This window comes from Micromesistius poutassou (assembly GCF_964030765.1).
Source record: "Micromesistius poutassou genome assembly, chromosome: 11".
NCBI lineage: Eukaryota > Metazoa > Chordata > Actinopteri > Gadiformes > Gadidae > Micromesistius > Micromesistius poutassou.
In genome coordinates this window covers 9,248,062-9,265,112 of record NC_140281.1, presented here as the reverse complement: position 1 = coordinate 9,265,112, position 17,051 = coordinate 9,248,062, and the positions used below count along the sequence as shown (strand labels likewise).

Genomic DNA, 17,051 nt, shown 5'->3' with positions numbered 1-17,051 from the left:
CCAAAAAAATATTATGGAAAAGTATTCTCTGCACCAATAACAAGTCCAAAACTGCACTGCAGACTGTAGCACATATTTGTTCAGTTTTTGTTGACCAAATGCCTAAAAATCCCGATATACATAAACCAGTGTCTCCTTGATCTGCAAGACTGGAGGGCCTCTATGGGATGAGCAACGGCCCCCAGAAACAGGGGGAATCTACAGTGTATTTCTCAACCATCCTATCAGCTTCTATTCTGCCTCCCTTCTAGGGCTGTATGGTATTGACTAAAATTTATATCACGGTAGCCTATGATTTGAGGCATAAACTGTACGGTATTATATCACGGTATGTTAATTTTGTATTCTAATTTCGATAGAAATGCTTCTGAAGGGGTAAAATACTGGTTAGGCAGCTATTTTTGTATTATTAGGAAATATTTCACATAGTAGGCCTACAGAAGTATTTTAAGAACATTTATTGAGCAAAACTGCAATAGAAAAAAATGCTGAATCTTTTTTTTTTTTTTTAAGTTACTTCCATTATGGATAGTATGGATTTCTGTCTCCACTTGATCGCGGACCTTGCCATATAGTTTTGGCATCTCAATTTGGCTGAAGTGTGTGCGGGCAGATAACGCGTACCTGGGATTGAGTGTTTTGATAATCTCTTTAAAGCCCTTTCTATCGACATTTTGAAAGGGAACCATGTCCTCACACAGGTAAACAGTGACAGCGTTTGTTATCTCGTTCCATCGCTGGCTTTGTTTGTCATAAGGACTGGCTTTGGAAAATGCCTGCAGAAGCGATGTGTGAGATGCAGAGACAGCTTCACGCTACCAGCGTCTGTCTCGTACGGTGTGGAATGAGAGAGAGCTTGTGAAGGGACTATTGCGCAGGCTGCGCGCCTGTGTGCCTGCGTGCTTCCGCAATAGCATACTGCCTGAGAAGGCAGTATCGCTGTCAAATCGCTCCCTGGGAAAAGTAACGTTGCGGTGAATTGAAAAAGGAACTACATTTCGTTACCATATTTTCAGTAGTTTCGCGTAACTTTACTTTTCACATGAAAAATAAGTTACGTTACTGTATTTACGTTACTTATGGTCACACCGGTCTCACGGTATGGTCAAAATCCATACCGTAGAGCAAATTCACACCGGTGTACTTTCTATACAGTTTATACCGTACACCCCTACTCCCTTCCCCCCAGTCATCACCTCCACCACCTTGCAAACCCATATTCCATTAGCTCTCTGTTGCTGTGTGTTTCCAGTGGCCTGTGAGTGTACGTGTGTGTGTGCAGGCCTTCCTGCCTCCCTATGTTGAAAAGCTGGAAGGCTTACTCTGTGCCAAGAACTTAACGAGACCCAACAGAAAATGGGTGTGCACACACATTTGAGTGTGTGTGTGTGCGTGTGTGTGTGTGTGTGTGTGTGTGTGTGTGTGTGTGTGTGTGTGTAGGTGTATGTGTGTGCCTGTGCTCGCATGCTTGCTTGCGTGTGTGTGCACTTGTATGAGCGCTTGTCCCTTGTCAAATCAGCCGGTGAAGTGAAAATATGGGCTTGGGTTCTGCGCCAGGAGGCAGACCATTTCACCTGCATATGGGCAGAAACAACACTCCCCCCATTCCCATGCACGCCAATGGCTCTCTGATGGTGTTTCTCCTGCCCTCCGCTGCCTCAGCTCAGCCCTCTCTCAGTAATACGTCTAAGGAGTCCGCACCCCAAAAGGTCAACACGGATCAAGTTGACTTCAAACCACTGTATGGAGAGGAGTACACACTCTAGAACACAAAAAAAACACACACTACTAACGTACACACTCAAACACACAACCTAGAACACATGATAAAGTGTACGCGCACACAGATACATACACTGCCACGGAAACGGAGGCAAGTGCATTTGGAGTGCATACACATGCACACGCACACGCACACACACACACACACACACACACACACACACACACACACACACACACACACACACACGTCCACATTGACCTGCTTTACAGGGCATGACCAGCAATAAGAAGCAGTCAATCGCTCCCAGACAGACCATTCACCATGCCTCTCTGTGTGAGACGTAATGTAGTGGAAAAGGTGTGTTTCTGTGTGTATGTGTTTGTGCTTCTGCATGTGTCTGTGTGTGTTGTCAGTAAGTTATGTTTGCTTCTTACGGGATGGACTTGCTGTATGCATGTGCGTGTGTGTGTGTGTGTGTGTGTGTGTGTGTGTGTGTTTGTGTGTGTGTGTGCGCTTCTGCGTGTGTATGTGTGGCTGTGTATATAAGTAAGTAATGTCTCATTATGTCGTGGAAGAATGCGTACGTCTTTATGTCTTTGTGTTTTTACGTGTTATTGCACGTTTGACAAAAGAGAGAATAAGAGGCCGATTTTGTTTGAGAAAGCTATTTTTGGGTTGTCCTCGAATCAGCGTGCGCCCCAGCCCGGTGCATCACAACGCCCAGCCCCAGCCCGGTGCATCACAACGCCCAGCCCCAGCCCGGTGCATCACAACGCCCAGCCCCAGCCCGGTGCATCACAACGCCCAGCCCCAGCCCGGTGCATCACAACGCCCAGCCCCAGCCCGTTGCATGCATGGCTTCCCTCGGGAGATAGCCCGGGGTTGACATGGGGGTCATGGCAACCAGTAGTGCCACCCCCCCCCCACCCCCTCATCCCCACCCCCGGACACCCCCCCCTGTGCGCCTCAGCTCCTTGGATCCGTTGCTCACGGAGCCAGACAGCCGGAAATAACAGCAGCACGCTTTTTCATTTTTTCGCTTTTATTCCCAGCGAGGTATTCCAAGGTTTAACGATCTCACGCCTCGGGGCTCGAATGAACCTTGCTGAATGGAATACAAATATATACATTTGGGTGTATCTCTTCAAGTTTTTTTTATTGTTTAACGTTTTCGATACTTTGTGTCTTATATGGAAAGAGAGGTGAGGTCATACTTAGAGTTAATCCATACACAGAGAAAAATATGTTTAATTCTCTCTCTCTCTCTCTCTCTCTCTCTCTCTCTCTCTCTCTCTCTCTCTCTCTCTCTGCAGAGAAGTGTGATGAGGCTCTGGCGTCCCCGCTCCCCCACACAGCCTTCACCAGCTCATCTGTCTTCACCAACGGATACGCGCCCGGCTACGCTAAGCTCAACAGGAGAGGAGGTAGGCACACGCGCAGGCGCGCACACACACACACACACACACACATGCATGCACGCATGCACACAAACTCACATACACACATGCACAGACACACAAACAGACACACACATGCACGTACACACACACACACGCACATGTGCTTGTGAAGATGGAGAGAAAATATCCACTCATCCATACGGATGCATAGACAAACGCGTGAGGATGCACGCACATCAACACAGTTTTACGGTTGCACACACACTCACGAAGACAGAGGAACGCATCCCCCCACACGCACACATCCACAACAAGGAAAGGCCACTTGTTTCTCTTATTTGACATTTAACACTGATCTAAAATCCCAAGCACAGCACGCTCTGAGTCTGCTCCTCCCCTTGGCTAGCCCTCACTCTCACAACCTCCTCCCATCCCCCATTGCTTATAACACTCTCTCTCTCTCTCTGGCTCTCGCTCTCACTCTATTGCTCTCGCTCTCTCGCTCACTCTCTCACTTTCTGTCTCTCTCTTGCTCCCCCTCTCCCTCTTGCTCTCCCTCTCCCCCTCTCTCTCTCTTTCTCTCTCTCTCTCGCTCCCCCTCTCCCTCTTGCTCTCCCTCTCGCCCCCCCCCCCCCCCCCCCCCCCCCCCTCTCTCTACCCACCTATCTCCGTCTGCCCACAGTATTGAAAGAGAGAGAGAACTGGAGTGAGAAAGACAGAGAGGGAGAGTGATAGAGATTGATAAAGGGCGTGCCAGACAGGGCGAGAGAAGAGAGAGTGGTACAAATGACATTGCTCTCTGTTTATACATGTCATATTTCATCTGTTAATATAGTCGCCATGCAGCCTAAGCAGTGGCATGGGGAAGGCCGCATGCCGCCAGGCTCTTATCCTGGTGTTTGATCAGCCGCCCCACGGCCCCTCCGCTCCCTTTAAAGAGGACGGTTTCCTGTGTACGCTGTGATGAAGGGAGGGAGGGAGGGAGGGAGGGAGGGAGGGAAGAGGGAGGGAAGAAAGGGAAGGACCGAGAAAGGTACAGAGGGAGGGAAGTGGGGAGGAGGGATAGAAGAAAGGGAGGAGGGACGGACGACAGGGAGAGAGGGAGATGGGAAGGGGGGAGGGACAGAGGAGAGGAGGGAGGGAGGAAGGAGGGAAGACGAAGGAAGAGGGAGAAAGGGGGAGGAATAAATCAAAGGGGATAGAGGAAAGATGGATGAGAGATAAGAAGTATTTATATGGCTTGCTTCCAGCTGACACATCCAACAATTAATGGGGCACTGTGTTTTAATTATGCTCATTATTTTATTATTATTAACATATTTGCTCTATTTATGTACTTATCAGCCATAGTGTGCAATATGGAAACGTATAGTTGGATTTTCCTTGATTTCTCTAAGTTAGTGTGATAAATATAGTATATGATGAGATAAGGATATCATATGGGGGATAATGATTTACAAACAGGTGTTCTACCAGTACCGGCTCCAAGCTTTTGAAGCGGTGCAGAGAATGAGCTCATTCACAGCCCAAGTTAGTGCTGCACCTCCCACCACCGCCCACACTGCACGGTCAATGATTGGTAATTATAGCACCTCACCACGGCTCCTGTTAAGCCATGCGCATTTATATCTCACTGATGCCTTCCAAACGCCTATCCCCTCCGAGAAAAATGCCCCCCTTGCATTGAGCTCCTTCTCCCAGTGTCGCAGAAATGACAAAATCCTGACGATGCACCTAAAACAAGAACACAGGTTCCGAAATAGTCTCAATAAGAAATGTTAACCAAGGAACAGTTACAGTGTCCCCCTTATTGTCCGCCGACAGGAGAGAGATAAGATTGTCCTCTGCCTCTTGCCATCCGTCCGGCTCTGAGTGTCCGTGATGAAGTCATCGCTTCATTAGCATTATTCCCTACGACGGCATGGGTAGAGATATACAAACAAAGTTGAAATAATAAGAGACGAATCGAGAGAGTAAGGAGAAATTTTGGGAGTTTTTAATCGAGCACATTGGAGGCCAGGATGAGGACACTTGCTGGTGTGAACAGTGGAAGTAAAGCTGCATTGATTGGATTGTGACCATCACTGACCTTTTCCCGGGCATCCCCTCCTCCGGCAGCTGCTGTCTCTTTCTCTTAATTCTCGGCTGGAAAGGATCATAACATCGGAGAAGAGGCTCCAGCGGCATTATGCTTCTCTGTCAGCTACTCAAACGGAATTTGTAATCCGTCCAAATCAATAAGTGTGTTCAGGAGAGGATGTGCTTATATACCGAGAAAGTGAGGGTAGTCTGACGGGTTTGAAGAAAAAGTTGTCTTTCCTCTTTTGCTTTTTTCCTTCAAAATCTTTGACAAGGCACAAGCTCCCACTCCACACTTTCCTATTAAAATCATCACTTCTTTCTGTTGTGTTGGCAGGGTTTGACTTCGCCAGGGTGTCTGTCTCGTTCAAACACAGCTAAATAAACCGTTCACCAACACAATGCAGCAGACATGGCTGGCTGATAACGACAGTTATCACAGGAATTCTATCATTATAATCATATATCATCCCAAGCTAAATTCAACTGTGACAGCTCATTAAAAAACGTTTTAGCAAATACACTCTCGTTAAAAGGCATTTACTAAGCCGGGTATAACTCAAAGCACACAAACGCATAATACTGATCAATTGCAATGCCGGAATGATAGCAATACAGGAATACCAATCAGTTGGTTTTCCCTCTACATATACTTATACCCGATGAGCATGCATTCACACTCACACCTACACTACATTGTAACCAGAACATTTCCCATGCAAAATCTCTCTAGAAAACGCATCTTCTAGCTTGCCAGTATATAGCAATGCTAAAAACCATCCTACACACAGACACACACACACATATGTGTGTTTGGCAGAGTCACCCCTAGCAGCTGGTGCACTGCAGCCAAAGGCGCCGCCGGTGCTGCGCATTTCCACTGATAAGCCAACCTGCCGCCGTCTTCCTACGCCACACAACAGAGGAGAGTCACAAAATCAATGGGACACAGAGCTCATATTAAGCCGGTGTTGTGAATGCTGACAGCTATTAGATTAGCTTTAGCGCCGCGAGCATGTGTGCGCATGTGTGTGTTCATTTGTGTGTCTGTGTCTCTGTGTTTGTGTATGTTGATGTGTACACTTTAGTGTGTGTGTGTGTGTGTGTTTGTCTGTGTGTGTGTGTGTGTGTGTGTGTGTGTGTGTATACGTGTGTACACTGGCAAACATGTGTGTTTATGTGTGCACATGTGTTTATGTGCATGCTTGCACGTATTTGTGTGTGTGTGTGTGTGTGTGTGTGTGTGTGTGTGTGTGTGTGTGTGTGTGTGTGTGTGTGTGTGTGTGTGTGTGTGTGTGTGTGTGCGCATGCACGCAAGGTAAATGATACACTGATGATTTTCCAGCAGGCAGCCTTCTGTTGTTTCTGCTGTATAGCAGCCTGCCACCAGCACCCCGCCATCAAAGTGCTGCCACTTTGTTTTCACACCACTGTGCACGTGCACGTGCATGAGCATGTGTATGTGTGTGTGTGTGTGTGTGTGTGTTCGTGCACGCACATCCATTTCATGTGTTCATACGGGAGGCATAGATTGTTTAACCACTCTGCAGGTATAGCAATTCAAAACACATTCCTCCCGAGCTAACCATCATCCTTACGCTGCATCCGATCAATAAGTCTCCGCTTCGGGGTCTAGGAAAATCCAAGTGGAGGCTGTTCTCCCGGGTTTGGGCTTAATTTCCTCCATGTTACTTCATGGCTTTACAGTTGCTGCAGCCTTTGGTTTTGCTTGTTTCTTTCATCCAACACAAGAATCACGGGCCATACCGTTCCCTTTTGTTTCATGAACAATAGCATGAGGCTTGTGCGGAGCAAAGCAAGGCGGCTGGTGAAAATGAAATGGCATTCTTGTAAGAACAAAAATTACAATGTAATAAAAGAGCCTCATGCCATTACTCAAGGCTTACTGTCTCGCAATCGTTCACCGTCGTCTCTATTGCTAAAAGCCTCGCCTCACCTTCTCTATCCCTCCATTTCATTCTCTTTTTCATCCTCCAAATTCGTTTTCCCTCTTATTTCTTTTTTTCCACAACCCCCCTCAGCTTTATGTCTGTCTGTCCGCACCTTTCTCTCTCTCTCATAGTCTCCCCACTGCTGGCTTATCTGAGAGACACCCGCTTTGCCTATAGGCACACAAGACACACAGAAAGGTCAGCCGAATCTCTCCCCTCTCTCTCCGACGGCTGCAAAAAAAGGTTTGCCTGGCTGGGCTGAAGGGAAGGAGAGAGAGAAGATGGATTATCAGAGAGGAAGGTGTAATAAAGAAAAAGGGAGAGGCAAAGAAATTGAAAAATTCAAATTAACACTACATGGCCACGGTGCCACAGAGAAGCTATTCAACAGCATTGAATACTTATATGACAGGTGCTATGGCTGCTACAATGAACTGGAATCAAGATCCTTCACCTTTGGTCTGTTTTTAACAACAAAAGGGCAAAACAACAACAAAAGAGAGCTTGTGTTTTAGAAGCTTGTATTAGGACCAAATTCTGAACTTCTATCCATCACTAAACTCCCCACCCCTAACGTCATCGCCAGAGCATTATCATACCATTTGCTCGTCTTGTTCTTTTGCAGACAGTGGGAGCCACACAGAGAGAGAGACAGGTTGAGATGAGTTTCTGCACCTCAGACAGATGTTTGTATGAGAAGTAGGGAAGTTCAGCGGTAAACGGGAGGATAGGAACGAGGGTATAGGCACAGTGTGTCAGAGAAGTGCCGAGCCGAGGATGCATCGCACAGTATTCATTATGAGTTCTGAATTCAAATACGGGCGCACAGACCGTGCCTTCAGTGCATCAGCCTTGGTACGGCACATGAACTCATAAATATATGTCACAAAATATAACAATCAATTAGCCTGTAGATTGACAGAGCGGAAATATGGGCGAAGGGAAAATAAATGTTTTTGAGTGTGGGGATGGATTAACTAGGGGAGAGAACATGAAAGAGTGGAATGTTTTGAGTAAAATGCGACTATTTGTCTCATTAGTTCTGAATCGGAAAAGTAGCTCATAACTTTGACTCGCGGCTTGTGACTCGTGGCTGACAAACACATTGACGGAGGAATGTTGTGTAGTTAGTGTGCGTGCGGGTGCGTGTTTTTGTGAAAGCATGCATTCACATTGGTGAATTTGATGAGGGAATGTAAATTGGATGCGGGTACACACAGCAGTAGACCTGCATCAAACCTTCTCCGCTAAGCTGCCGGGAACCTATTGTATTCCTAGGAATTCTTTCTTCTTCTTCTTCTTCTTCTTCTTCTTCTTCCAAGGAAGTCATACTTCCCATGGGTGAAAACTCACCAAACTTTGCACAAAGGTCCAGTCCCATGCCAGATTCACTCAACTCCAAGGACATGTGCCCCCCCCTCCTAGGGGGGGCACAATAAGCGTTTAAATTTAAAAACTTAAAAAATTCCTACCAAACCAACGGTAGATGCTACAGTGTTGAAACTTCACCACAATGTAGCCTCAATACTGCTGAAACTTTTGACCACTTAAACTCATTACAAATTATGAAGTCCATCACTCTGTTTTTTTCAATAACTGTAAAACTTTTAAAATGTATCTCCTCCCACAATTTTTGCTCAATTGTCACCAAACTTGGTACAGAGCATCTCCAGACCGTCCTCAACAAAACTTGTTTCTCGGATTTTTGATTAAGCAAAAATTGATCCTACAGTGCATGAAAACGTATGACTGTAAACAGTACTGTAAACGTATACCATCAAATTCTTGATAAATACATTTTCAATCTTCCTGAAAAAAATTGAGAATATTCTGTCATGGTTGTCATGGTTGTCATGGTTGATGAAGTTTGGCAAATATCAGAATTTTATCTCAAAAACTGAATTTTTGAGAACATTTTGAATTCTGCTCTCATGGGAACAACTGCAGGCAATGTGAGAGTGGAATTTTTAAACATCATATTTTCTCTTATGAAGCAAAACACTTATCATTAAAAACAAATCACCAACATTTCCATGCTGTCAAGATGCAATTTATGTATTATCTGATTTTTGTTTAGATGACTGAATTTCTGAAATTCTGACTGCACGACAGTGAATGGCTTACTCAATTTGTGAAGCCACTGTTGAAATGCCACTTGCCAATTAGCCAATTAGCTCAGTGCGATAGACAATGGTCTTTGGTTCCAGAGGTTGTGGGTTCAATCCTCAACTGGTGCAAATTGAACATTATAAGGTCAACTGTCCTGTCTTCCTATTCTCCTGTTTGTTGCTCAGAATTTGCCAAAATTAGCCCGGACCCGACCCATTGCTGCGCAGCAGCTATAATTTGTTATTTGTTTTTGTTTCAGCAAACTTTTAGAGGCCCACTTTGAAACTTTGTTTGTTACTCTTTTAACAACTTCTGTAAGGGATCAAATTATATCCCTCTCTCTCTCTCTCTCTCTCTCTCTCTCTCTCTCTCTCTCTCTCTCTCTCACACTGTCTCTCTCTCTGCACTGTGTCTGTGTCTCTACCTCTCTCTCTCTCATTCCCTCTCCATATGACCTGCCATATTCCATGGGAACACTCTCTATGCCCCAGCACCCATTTCCCCAGACTAGAGTCTCCTGCCCTCCCCGAAAACCTCATTATTCTGCCTGCCTTCCTGTCCTTCCCACCCACCAATCTCGCTCCTAAAACTCAACCCTCTCAACTTCCTCCACTCTTAACACCTTTTGTCTACTCCTGTCTTCGTCTTTCCTTCCTGATAGTTCAGCAGTGAGCAGACCCGTGCATTTTAAATAACCCATCCACACAGCCGCCCACTCAGCGCCTCGGACTCCCTGTCATCTCGGCGGAGTTGTTTGATGTTGCCGCGGCGACGCCATCATCCATCGATAATGGCCGTCCGCCGCTAATTAAATTACTCCGTCTCTCTCCGCTCCCCGTGCACACTGCGACAGAAAGATGAAGCACTAGCAGAGGGCTTACCAGATGCTTCGCTCGTATCTCCCTCTTCTTCTCGCTCTTTCTTCCTATCTCTCTCTCTGTCTCTCTCTCTCCCCTATCTCTATGTCCTCTATCTTTCTCTCTCTCCCCTATCTCTCTCTCACTTTCTCTCTCTCACTTCTGTCTCTCTATCTCTCTCTCCCCATCTTCCTCTCTCTCTCTCTTCCCCTTTTCTTAAAGGCCTATAAATTCATTAGGATGTCTCTTGGTTTTTTTATAGTCTGGGTTAATATTCTGTCAGTTTTTTAGGGGGGTGAAGGCAGTAAAAGGGAACTGCAAATAGCCAAAAGCACAACTTTGATAAATATACACTCTGTATGTGTTGAACCTGTCAGCCGGCGCTTCCTATTCATCCCAAACCTTGCTCCGTCAACGTCGCTCTTCCATTCCATTCCATTTCTTTATTCTCTCCTGAGCTCTCCCATTGATTTGCCCCATCCATGGCTGACTCCTTCTTGTTTCATTGTTTGCTACTAAAACGTTGTGTCTTTTCTGCTCACTTTTGCTCCCTCCTGCTGTGAACACATTTTACCCAATGTCCTCCTTTCATCTCTCCATTTTAAATTGCTTAATTGAGGTACTTAAAATCTTAAAACTTAAAATCTCTTCTGTCGACCACTCTAAGCACATGCATGTGGTCAACTGTTTCCTCTCTCACCCCTGCCTGAAAGGTTCAAGTCAGTCAAACCATTGACAATCACCATCTCTGTAATCATCATCTATCACTGGTCTCCCTCTCTTCAACTTCAATCGAAATACACACACACTTACACGCACACGCACACGCACACGCACACGCACACGCACACACACACACACACACACAGTTTGGTCAGCTTTTAAACTGTGGAAATAAAAAAGGCAATTACTTTTGAACTATGAAGTTGTGTTGAAGCATTGTTTCTTTTTTGCCTTTTGTGTAATTCCCCTGGATGAAAAGTACAGGCCCCATATAGACACATCACAGTCGTAAACGATGAAGTTCAAAGACAACGTTTAAACTGCTTTGATTTGGGTTCGCATCAGCCAAAGTTAGCCTTCCTAGACTAGCTTGGGGTTTGGCCTGGAATACACAAATCATAGGTTTTTATTTCTTATTTTCTTCCCAAATGGTGCAGGAATGACACAGGGTGATGGTGGTGCGGGGGGGGGGGTCAAAAAGAGGTGGTGAACGCATTACTTGACATTTTGAAACTGCAGCCGTTTTAAGAAAATGGTTCCCCGCGGGGCACTTCCTGTGTTTGATTTGCTCTGTCCCTTTTTAGGCCCTCTTCACGCCCTTAGTCAGCACAGCGCACCGCACATCCATCCATGCCTTGCGACAACCCCGTGATCACTTTGTATGGGGCTATAGGTCATCGTAATTGGTTGTTGTTGCAAAACGGGCACTTACAAACTGTCCCACGTCAGTCGTGTCCTCCAGGTATGTCTGCTCTCCCGAGAGGCTGAAAACCCTGTCAATAATGACAAAGGAATCCTTTTACTGTTTGGCTTCGGGCAACAGCCTTTATACATTGTCTACACACATCAGTCTGTGTGTTACTGTGGTCTGTACATTTGCGTGTATACCTGTGTGTGTGTGTGTGTGTGTGTGTGTGTGTGTGTGTCTGTGTGTCTGTGTTGTTTGTCCAGTCAAGCGTATAAATAGGCCCCTCGTCATAGTTATAATGTCCCAGTTATAAAGTTTTAGAGGCCCAACTTAACAAGTTAATCTAATGACAACTCTTACGCCTAAGCTATTTGAAAGACAAGGGACCATTTAAATGTGTGTACCCGTGCGTCCGTTTGTGTGTGTGTGTGGTCGTATAGTAAGTTGGTTCATACACTGACTAGCTAGTGTTGATACATATTCGTCCTACTTCTCCTCTGTTTACTTGCACTTACTTTCACAAACCCGGCTTATCTGTGTCACCATAGATAGCGGCAAGTATACAGATCGTATTTTTGCGATCAAGAAGAACGCTTTTTTGTATTTATTTGTGCCATATTTATCTCAAATTAAATTAAATTAAACATTAACTGGCTCATATGTTCAAGATAATATTGGAGGGGAGCTGTAAGCCTTTGTGCTACAACCAGGGAGGTGATTGTTTTGAGAGGGGTTTTTCTTGAGAAGGAAAGTGAGAGGTTTTGTAGAAAATGATGAGTTCAAAGCACACACATTCATTCTATTTTAGTAGTGGGCACAGACACTCAAAGTGGCAGAATTATATTGACAAGCCATTCCAAGGACACGGTTGCGGTGGAAATGAAAAGGGATTGATTTGACAGCATTGTTGAATTAGTTTGAGGATGTCTGAGAAACGAGGCATCCAGACAACAAAACGACTCAAACTTCAATTTCCATTTTTTCTGTGGCAGTTCTTTACATCATATTCTTGGAATCTTGTCTGCCTTTTCTTTCTCTCTCTCTCTTTTTCTCACCTTTCCCTCCCTCTCCTCTGTCTCTCTCTCTCTCTCTCCCTCTATCTCTTCCCTCATTCTCACTCTCTCTCTCCCTATCCCTCTCCCTCTCTCCCTCTCTCTGTCATTCTCTCTCTCGCGTGTGCTCGTTCCCCTTCTCTCCATGCAATTTCTGTCCCTTTTTTTCATTATTCGCTGTCTGAGTGGGGCGCTCCCTTTGACCTTCCCCCGTCCCTAACGCCAGCCCTGTCCTCCCCACTGCCTCCGCTCTCCTCCCTTAACATCTGTGCATGTGACAAGCCTGAGCGCACTGACAGTCCCCGTCGATGTAGCCCGCGCCACTGCGCCTCCTTGGTCCCTCCCTCTCTCCCTCCCTTCACACCCACCTCCTCCGCCTCGATCCCCCTCTCTCTCTCTCTCTATCGCTCCCTCTCTCTCTCTCTCTCATCCTTTCTCTCTTTCTCTTTCTCTCTCTCTCTCACTCTTGCTCTCGCTCTCTCTCTCTCTCTCTCTCTCTCTCTTATTCTTGTTCTCTCTCTCCTCCTCCTCCTCCTTCTCTCCTTCATCATCCTCCTCTTTCTCCTCCACCCTGGCTTCTTCTGGCTTTCCGATCCGCTCCCCATCGCCATCACCTCCAACTCCTCCTCCTCCTCTTCCTCCTCCTCCTCCTCCTCCTCCTCCTCCTCCTCCTCAGCCCGCTGTCGTCCGTCAGACCCTCCCTTCCTCCCCCTTGCCTCCACCTCCCAACTCACCCTATAGTTGATGTATTCTATATATGTACAGAGACTTTTTTGGGTAACCCCTGTCAAGTTGGCTCACCTCCCCTCCTCACCTCTCATCTGTTCATTTTCCTTTTCCTGTCATCCATCTCGCTCACCCTCACCCCCGGCGCACACACACACACACTCAGTCACGGCACACACCCCCCTCATTCCGTCACACCATTCTCCTGCTTCGGCCCACCACATCTTCCCATCCCATCATCACTCCCATCACCAGCTCCTGAATCCTCCCCCCTATCCCCGCACCTCCTCCCACTTTATCCCCTTAGTCTTAGTCTTTCTTTTACTGTTCCATATTTATTATCCAAAACCTCCCTCGCCTCCGCTCTCGCACTGTATACCGGTTGAATGTTGAATGGATTTATTTGGTTAGGGCCTGTGTACCTTCTTTCTCGCTCACTCTCTTGCTCTCTCTCGCTCTCTCTCTCTCCACCTCTCTATCTCTCTCTCTCTCTTGCGCTATCTCTCACCACCTCCACCCTTCCTTTTGAGTGCCCCCAAACGAACTCTCTCCCCCTCTCTTTTTCTGTTTTTGCTATTCTCCACAGCCACAGTGTTAATTTGTTCCTTCAGCTCTCTCCTAGTGTTTCCCAATGCTTATGCATAATGCAATGCACACACACACACACACACACACACACACACACACACACACACACACACACACACACACACACATACACACACACACACATACACAACATAGAGATACATACTTCATGTACAAAGACAGTAACATGTATACATGCAACACAATCAATATAGATAGATAACACATACAGAGGTACAAAACACATGTGCATGCACACACACACACACACACACACACACACACACACACACACACACACACACACAGGTATACAGCCACAAAGAATCACGACAATACAGCAGCCACTATCACAACCATAGGTATACCACATACAGATGCACAAAATACATACAATACTCACACACACACACACACACACACACACACACACACACACACACACACACACACACACACACACACACACACACACACACACACAGGTGGGCCCTTTGGTAGAGGGTCCATTCACCTGGCTTCCACTCCTGGCTGTTCTCTCCTTGGATTTCTACTTATTTTCTATTTATTTATTCTTTCCTCTTTTTTCATTTTTTTCTCAGCCTGTTTACTTATCTCCATCAAACCAGTGTCTGTCCTACAGATAGAGTCCGCCTCCCCTGTCCCCATCTCTCACACTCTCTCTCACACACACACACACATACCGAACACACACACAAATCCAAGCCCAGAGGGTGGGTTTTTCAGCATCTGGTTTTTGAGGTATTGACATTTTCAGTGATATGGGCCTGGTTATCTGTCAGGGTTGGGGCTGGAGTGTAATGGCTCTGTAATTGGATAAGATATGGGATCGTTGTTGGGGGTGTGTGGGGGGGGCAGAGGCGGGGCTAGGGTGGGGTGGTGGGCTCCTTTTTCCTCCCGCCGTCTTTGATTCCTCGCTCTCAGTTTGTCACTGCTTCTTCCCTCTGGGTCTTTTTCTTCTGTCTAGGCACACGGCCACCTGTTCCAACAAAGTTTAGTTCCAAAAAAGTGATTCATTTGAAAATGATTGTTTCATGCGACAAAATGTTAAACCGTCATTTGAGGTAGTTACACAGGCAGACAGTGAAAAATGAACAGGAACAAAAAAAGCCAAGAGACCAACAGGTGTCTGTGTAGGAGTGTGAGTGTGTGTGTGTGTGTGTGTGTGTGTGTGTGTGTGTGTGTGTGTGTGTGTGTGTGTGTGTGTGTGTGTGTGTGTGTGTGTGGTGGGGAAAGGGGGATAATGAGGCATAGTATACCGCCCCCCCCATTGAAGTTCTACCTTATAAATTGACACAGGGTCCATCATACATCATACATCGGAGCCCGTTCAAAGGCTGGTCGTGCAAACTTCTTTCTTTAATCTCATGGTCTCATCATGTGTATCAAAGCCCTGGGCTCCCATCCTCCCTCCTCCTCCACCGACGCACCACCCTGACTATGTCTTGTCCGACTGGCTCTCCCTCCCTGCTCTTTGGGCCAAGACACCAGCCATGGAACACGGGTCAGAGGAAATGTGGCAGTGTTCTCATTATTATGAACATGTATTCATTATTAATCTAACGCAGACCCAGATGCGGATCAACATGGATGGAAGCCACAAGAGTTGGAGGACTCCCAAGCGAACAGAGCGAGAAGGAGCGCTATTTGTGGCGGGGCGATGAGGAAATATGTATTATTCATGGTGACACTCGGGACGAGGGATTCCTCATGATAGTCAAATGCCTGTCTAGATGCTTCTATATGGTTATTAAATCCGAAAGGCCATTTCAAACTGCCTATCCATGGTTTATTACGTTGAACTTTATGGGAATTGAAGATAGGATGTTGCGTCACAACCGATAGTTTCACAAATTGATTCATCCCGTATTTCATGACCGCATCTCATGAAAATGCGATGGCACACAAAATATGAACTTGAAACACCAGAACAGCCCGAAGTCTGTTCTTTGAGTTGACACATTTAGACCCCACTTCTGAGAGGATTCAGGTGATGTGTCTGCTTTTGAATGTTTACATCTGTCGTTCGTATCGTGGTCATCGTCGTGAGATAAGGTTTAAATTGATGAGCGTGCGATTGTTGCTGTTTTGGTGTATCTCTATTTTTATTTCATCCATATTGCAATGTGATTAAATCGTTTGCGATAACAAAGCTAATGTTTTGACAGCAGGAAATACCCTTTATTCAGCTTGGCCAAAGCTGACGGTAACCAGAGATAGCACTTACTTTCGGTATTAAGCCAAGTGTTGTGACAGTGTTCACATTATTTCTTATCGATAAATTTATTATTATTATTATTATTATTATTATTATTATTATTATTATTATTATATTATTTCTCTTTTGATATGCCCCCATGATCTGTTTTCTTGACATCTATGCTGCGTGGGTTTTACTTTATGATTCAATGCATACTTTTGCATACTTTTTCTATTTTAAAGCGTGCAAAAAAAATACATAGGTCAATGACTACCGTTACCTACTACTGTGAGTAGGCCTACATCTTGACAAATAGACAAAAAAATCAACAATAAAGAATGCACAGGGTCATTCTCAGCCTAGGACAGCTCACAAGACGCACAGGGCTAAAAATAGACTTCCTAGCATTTGATCAAATGTCACAATAAAGCAAACATGCTCCAGAAAACTGTCAGACATGGTAGCGCTGTCCCGTAGAGGCACGGATCGGACCGTAGTCTTGACAGTGGGTCATATTTAATACAAGGCTGACCAAAGGGTTACCGGTATTTTAGATGATGGAAGTGTAAGTAAGGTGTGTGTTGCGTACAAAGCCAACGCACATAGCCTACATAGCCTCGCTTAGACTGGCAGCTGAGCCCTGTTCTGCCAGACGGTAACAATCAGAGATGGAATATTAATGCAGGACAGATGGCGAGCTTTACCTTTTAAGAGCAGTCAGCGTTATGAAGGCTTGTGACTGTGGATTGCAGAGGCTGCCTTGACCTCCCCATTCGCACACACACACACACACATAGGCACACGCACACGCAAACGCTCACGCACACGGACACGCACACTCACACACAAACTTTGGTGTGTGTGTGTGTGTGTCCGCTCAATCATGACTCGACAACAGAGGCAAATCTCTCTCATCAATCCTGTGCGGAA

At 45.8% G+C, this 17,051-nt stretch overlaps 1 protein-coding gene across 1 annotated transcript in view; it reads left to right on the top strand.

Moving 5' to 3' along the window:
• Positions 1-17,051, top strand: part of cntnap2a (contactin associated protein 2a) — a gene marked incomplete at its 5' end in the record, with an annotated part of 370,887 nt that overhangs the window by 156,974 nt on the left and 196,862 nt on the right. The window contains one exon of the mRNA XM_084474889.1: positions 3,040-3,150. Within this exon, the coding sequence (XP_084331015.1) occupies positions 3,040-3,150 (111 nt within the window). The remainder of the gene's footprint in view (positions 1-3,039; positions 3,151-17,051) is intronic.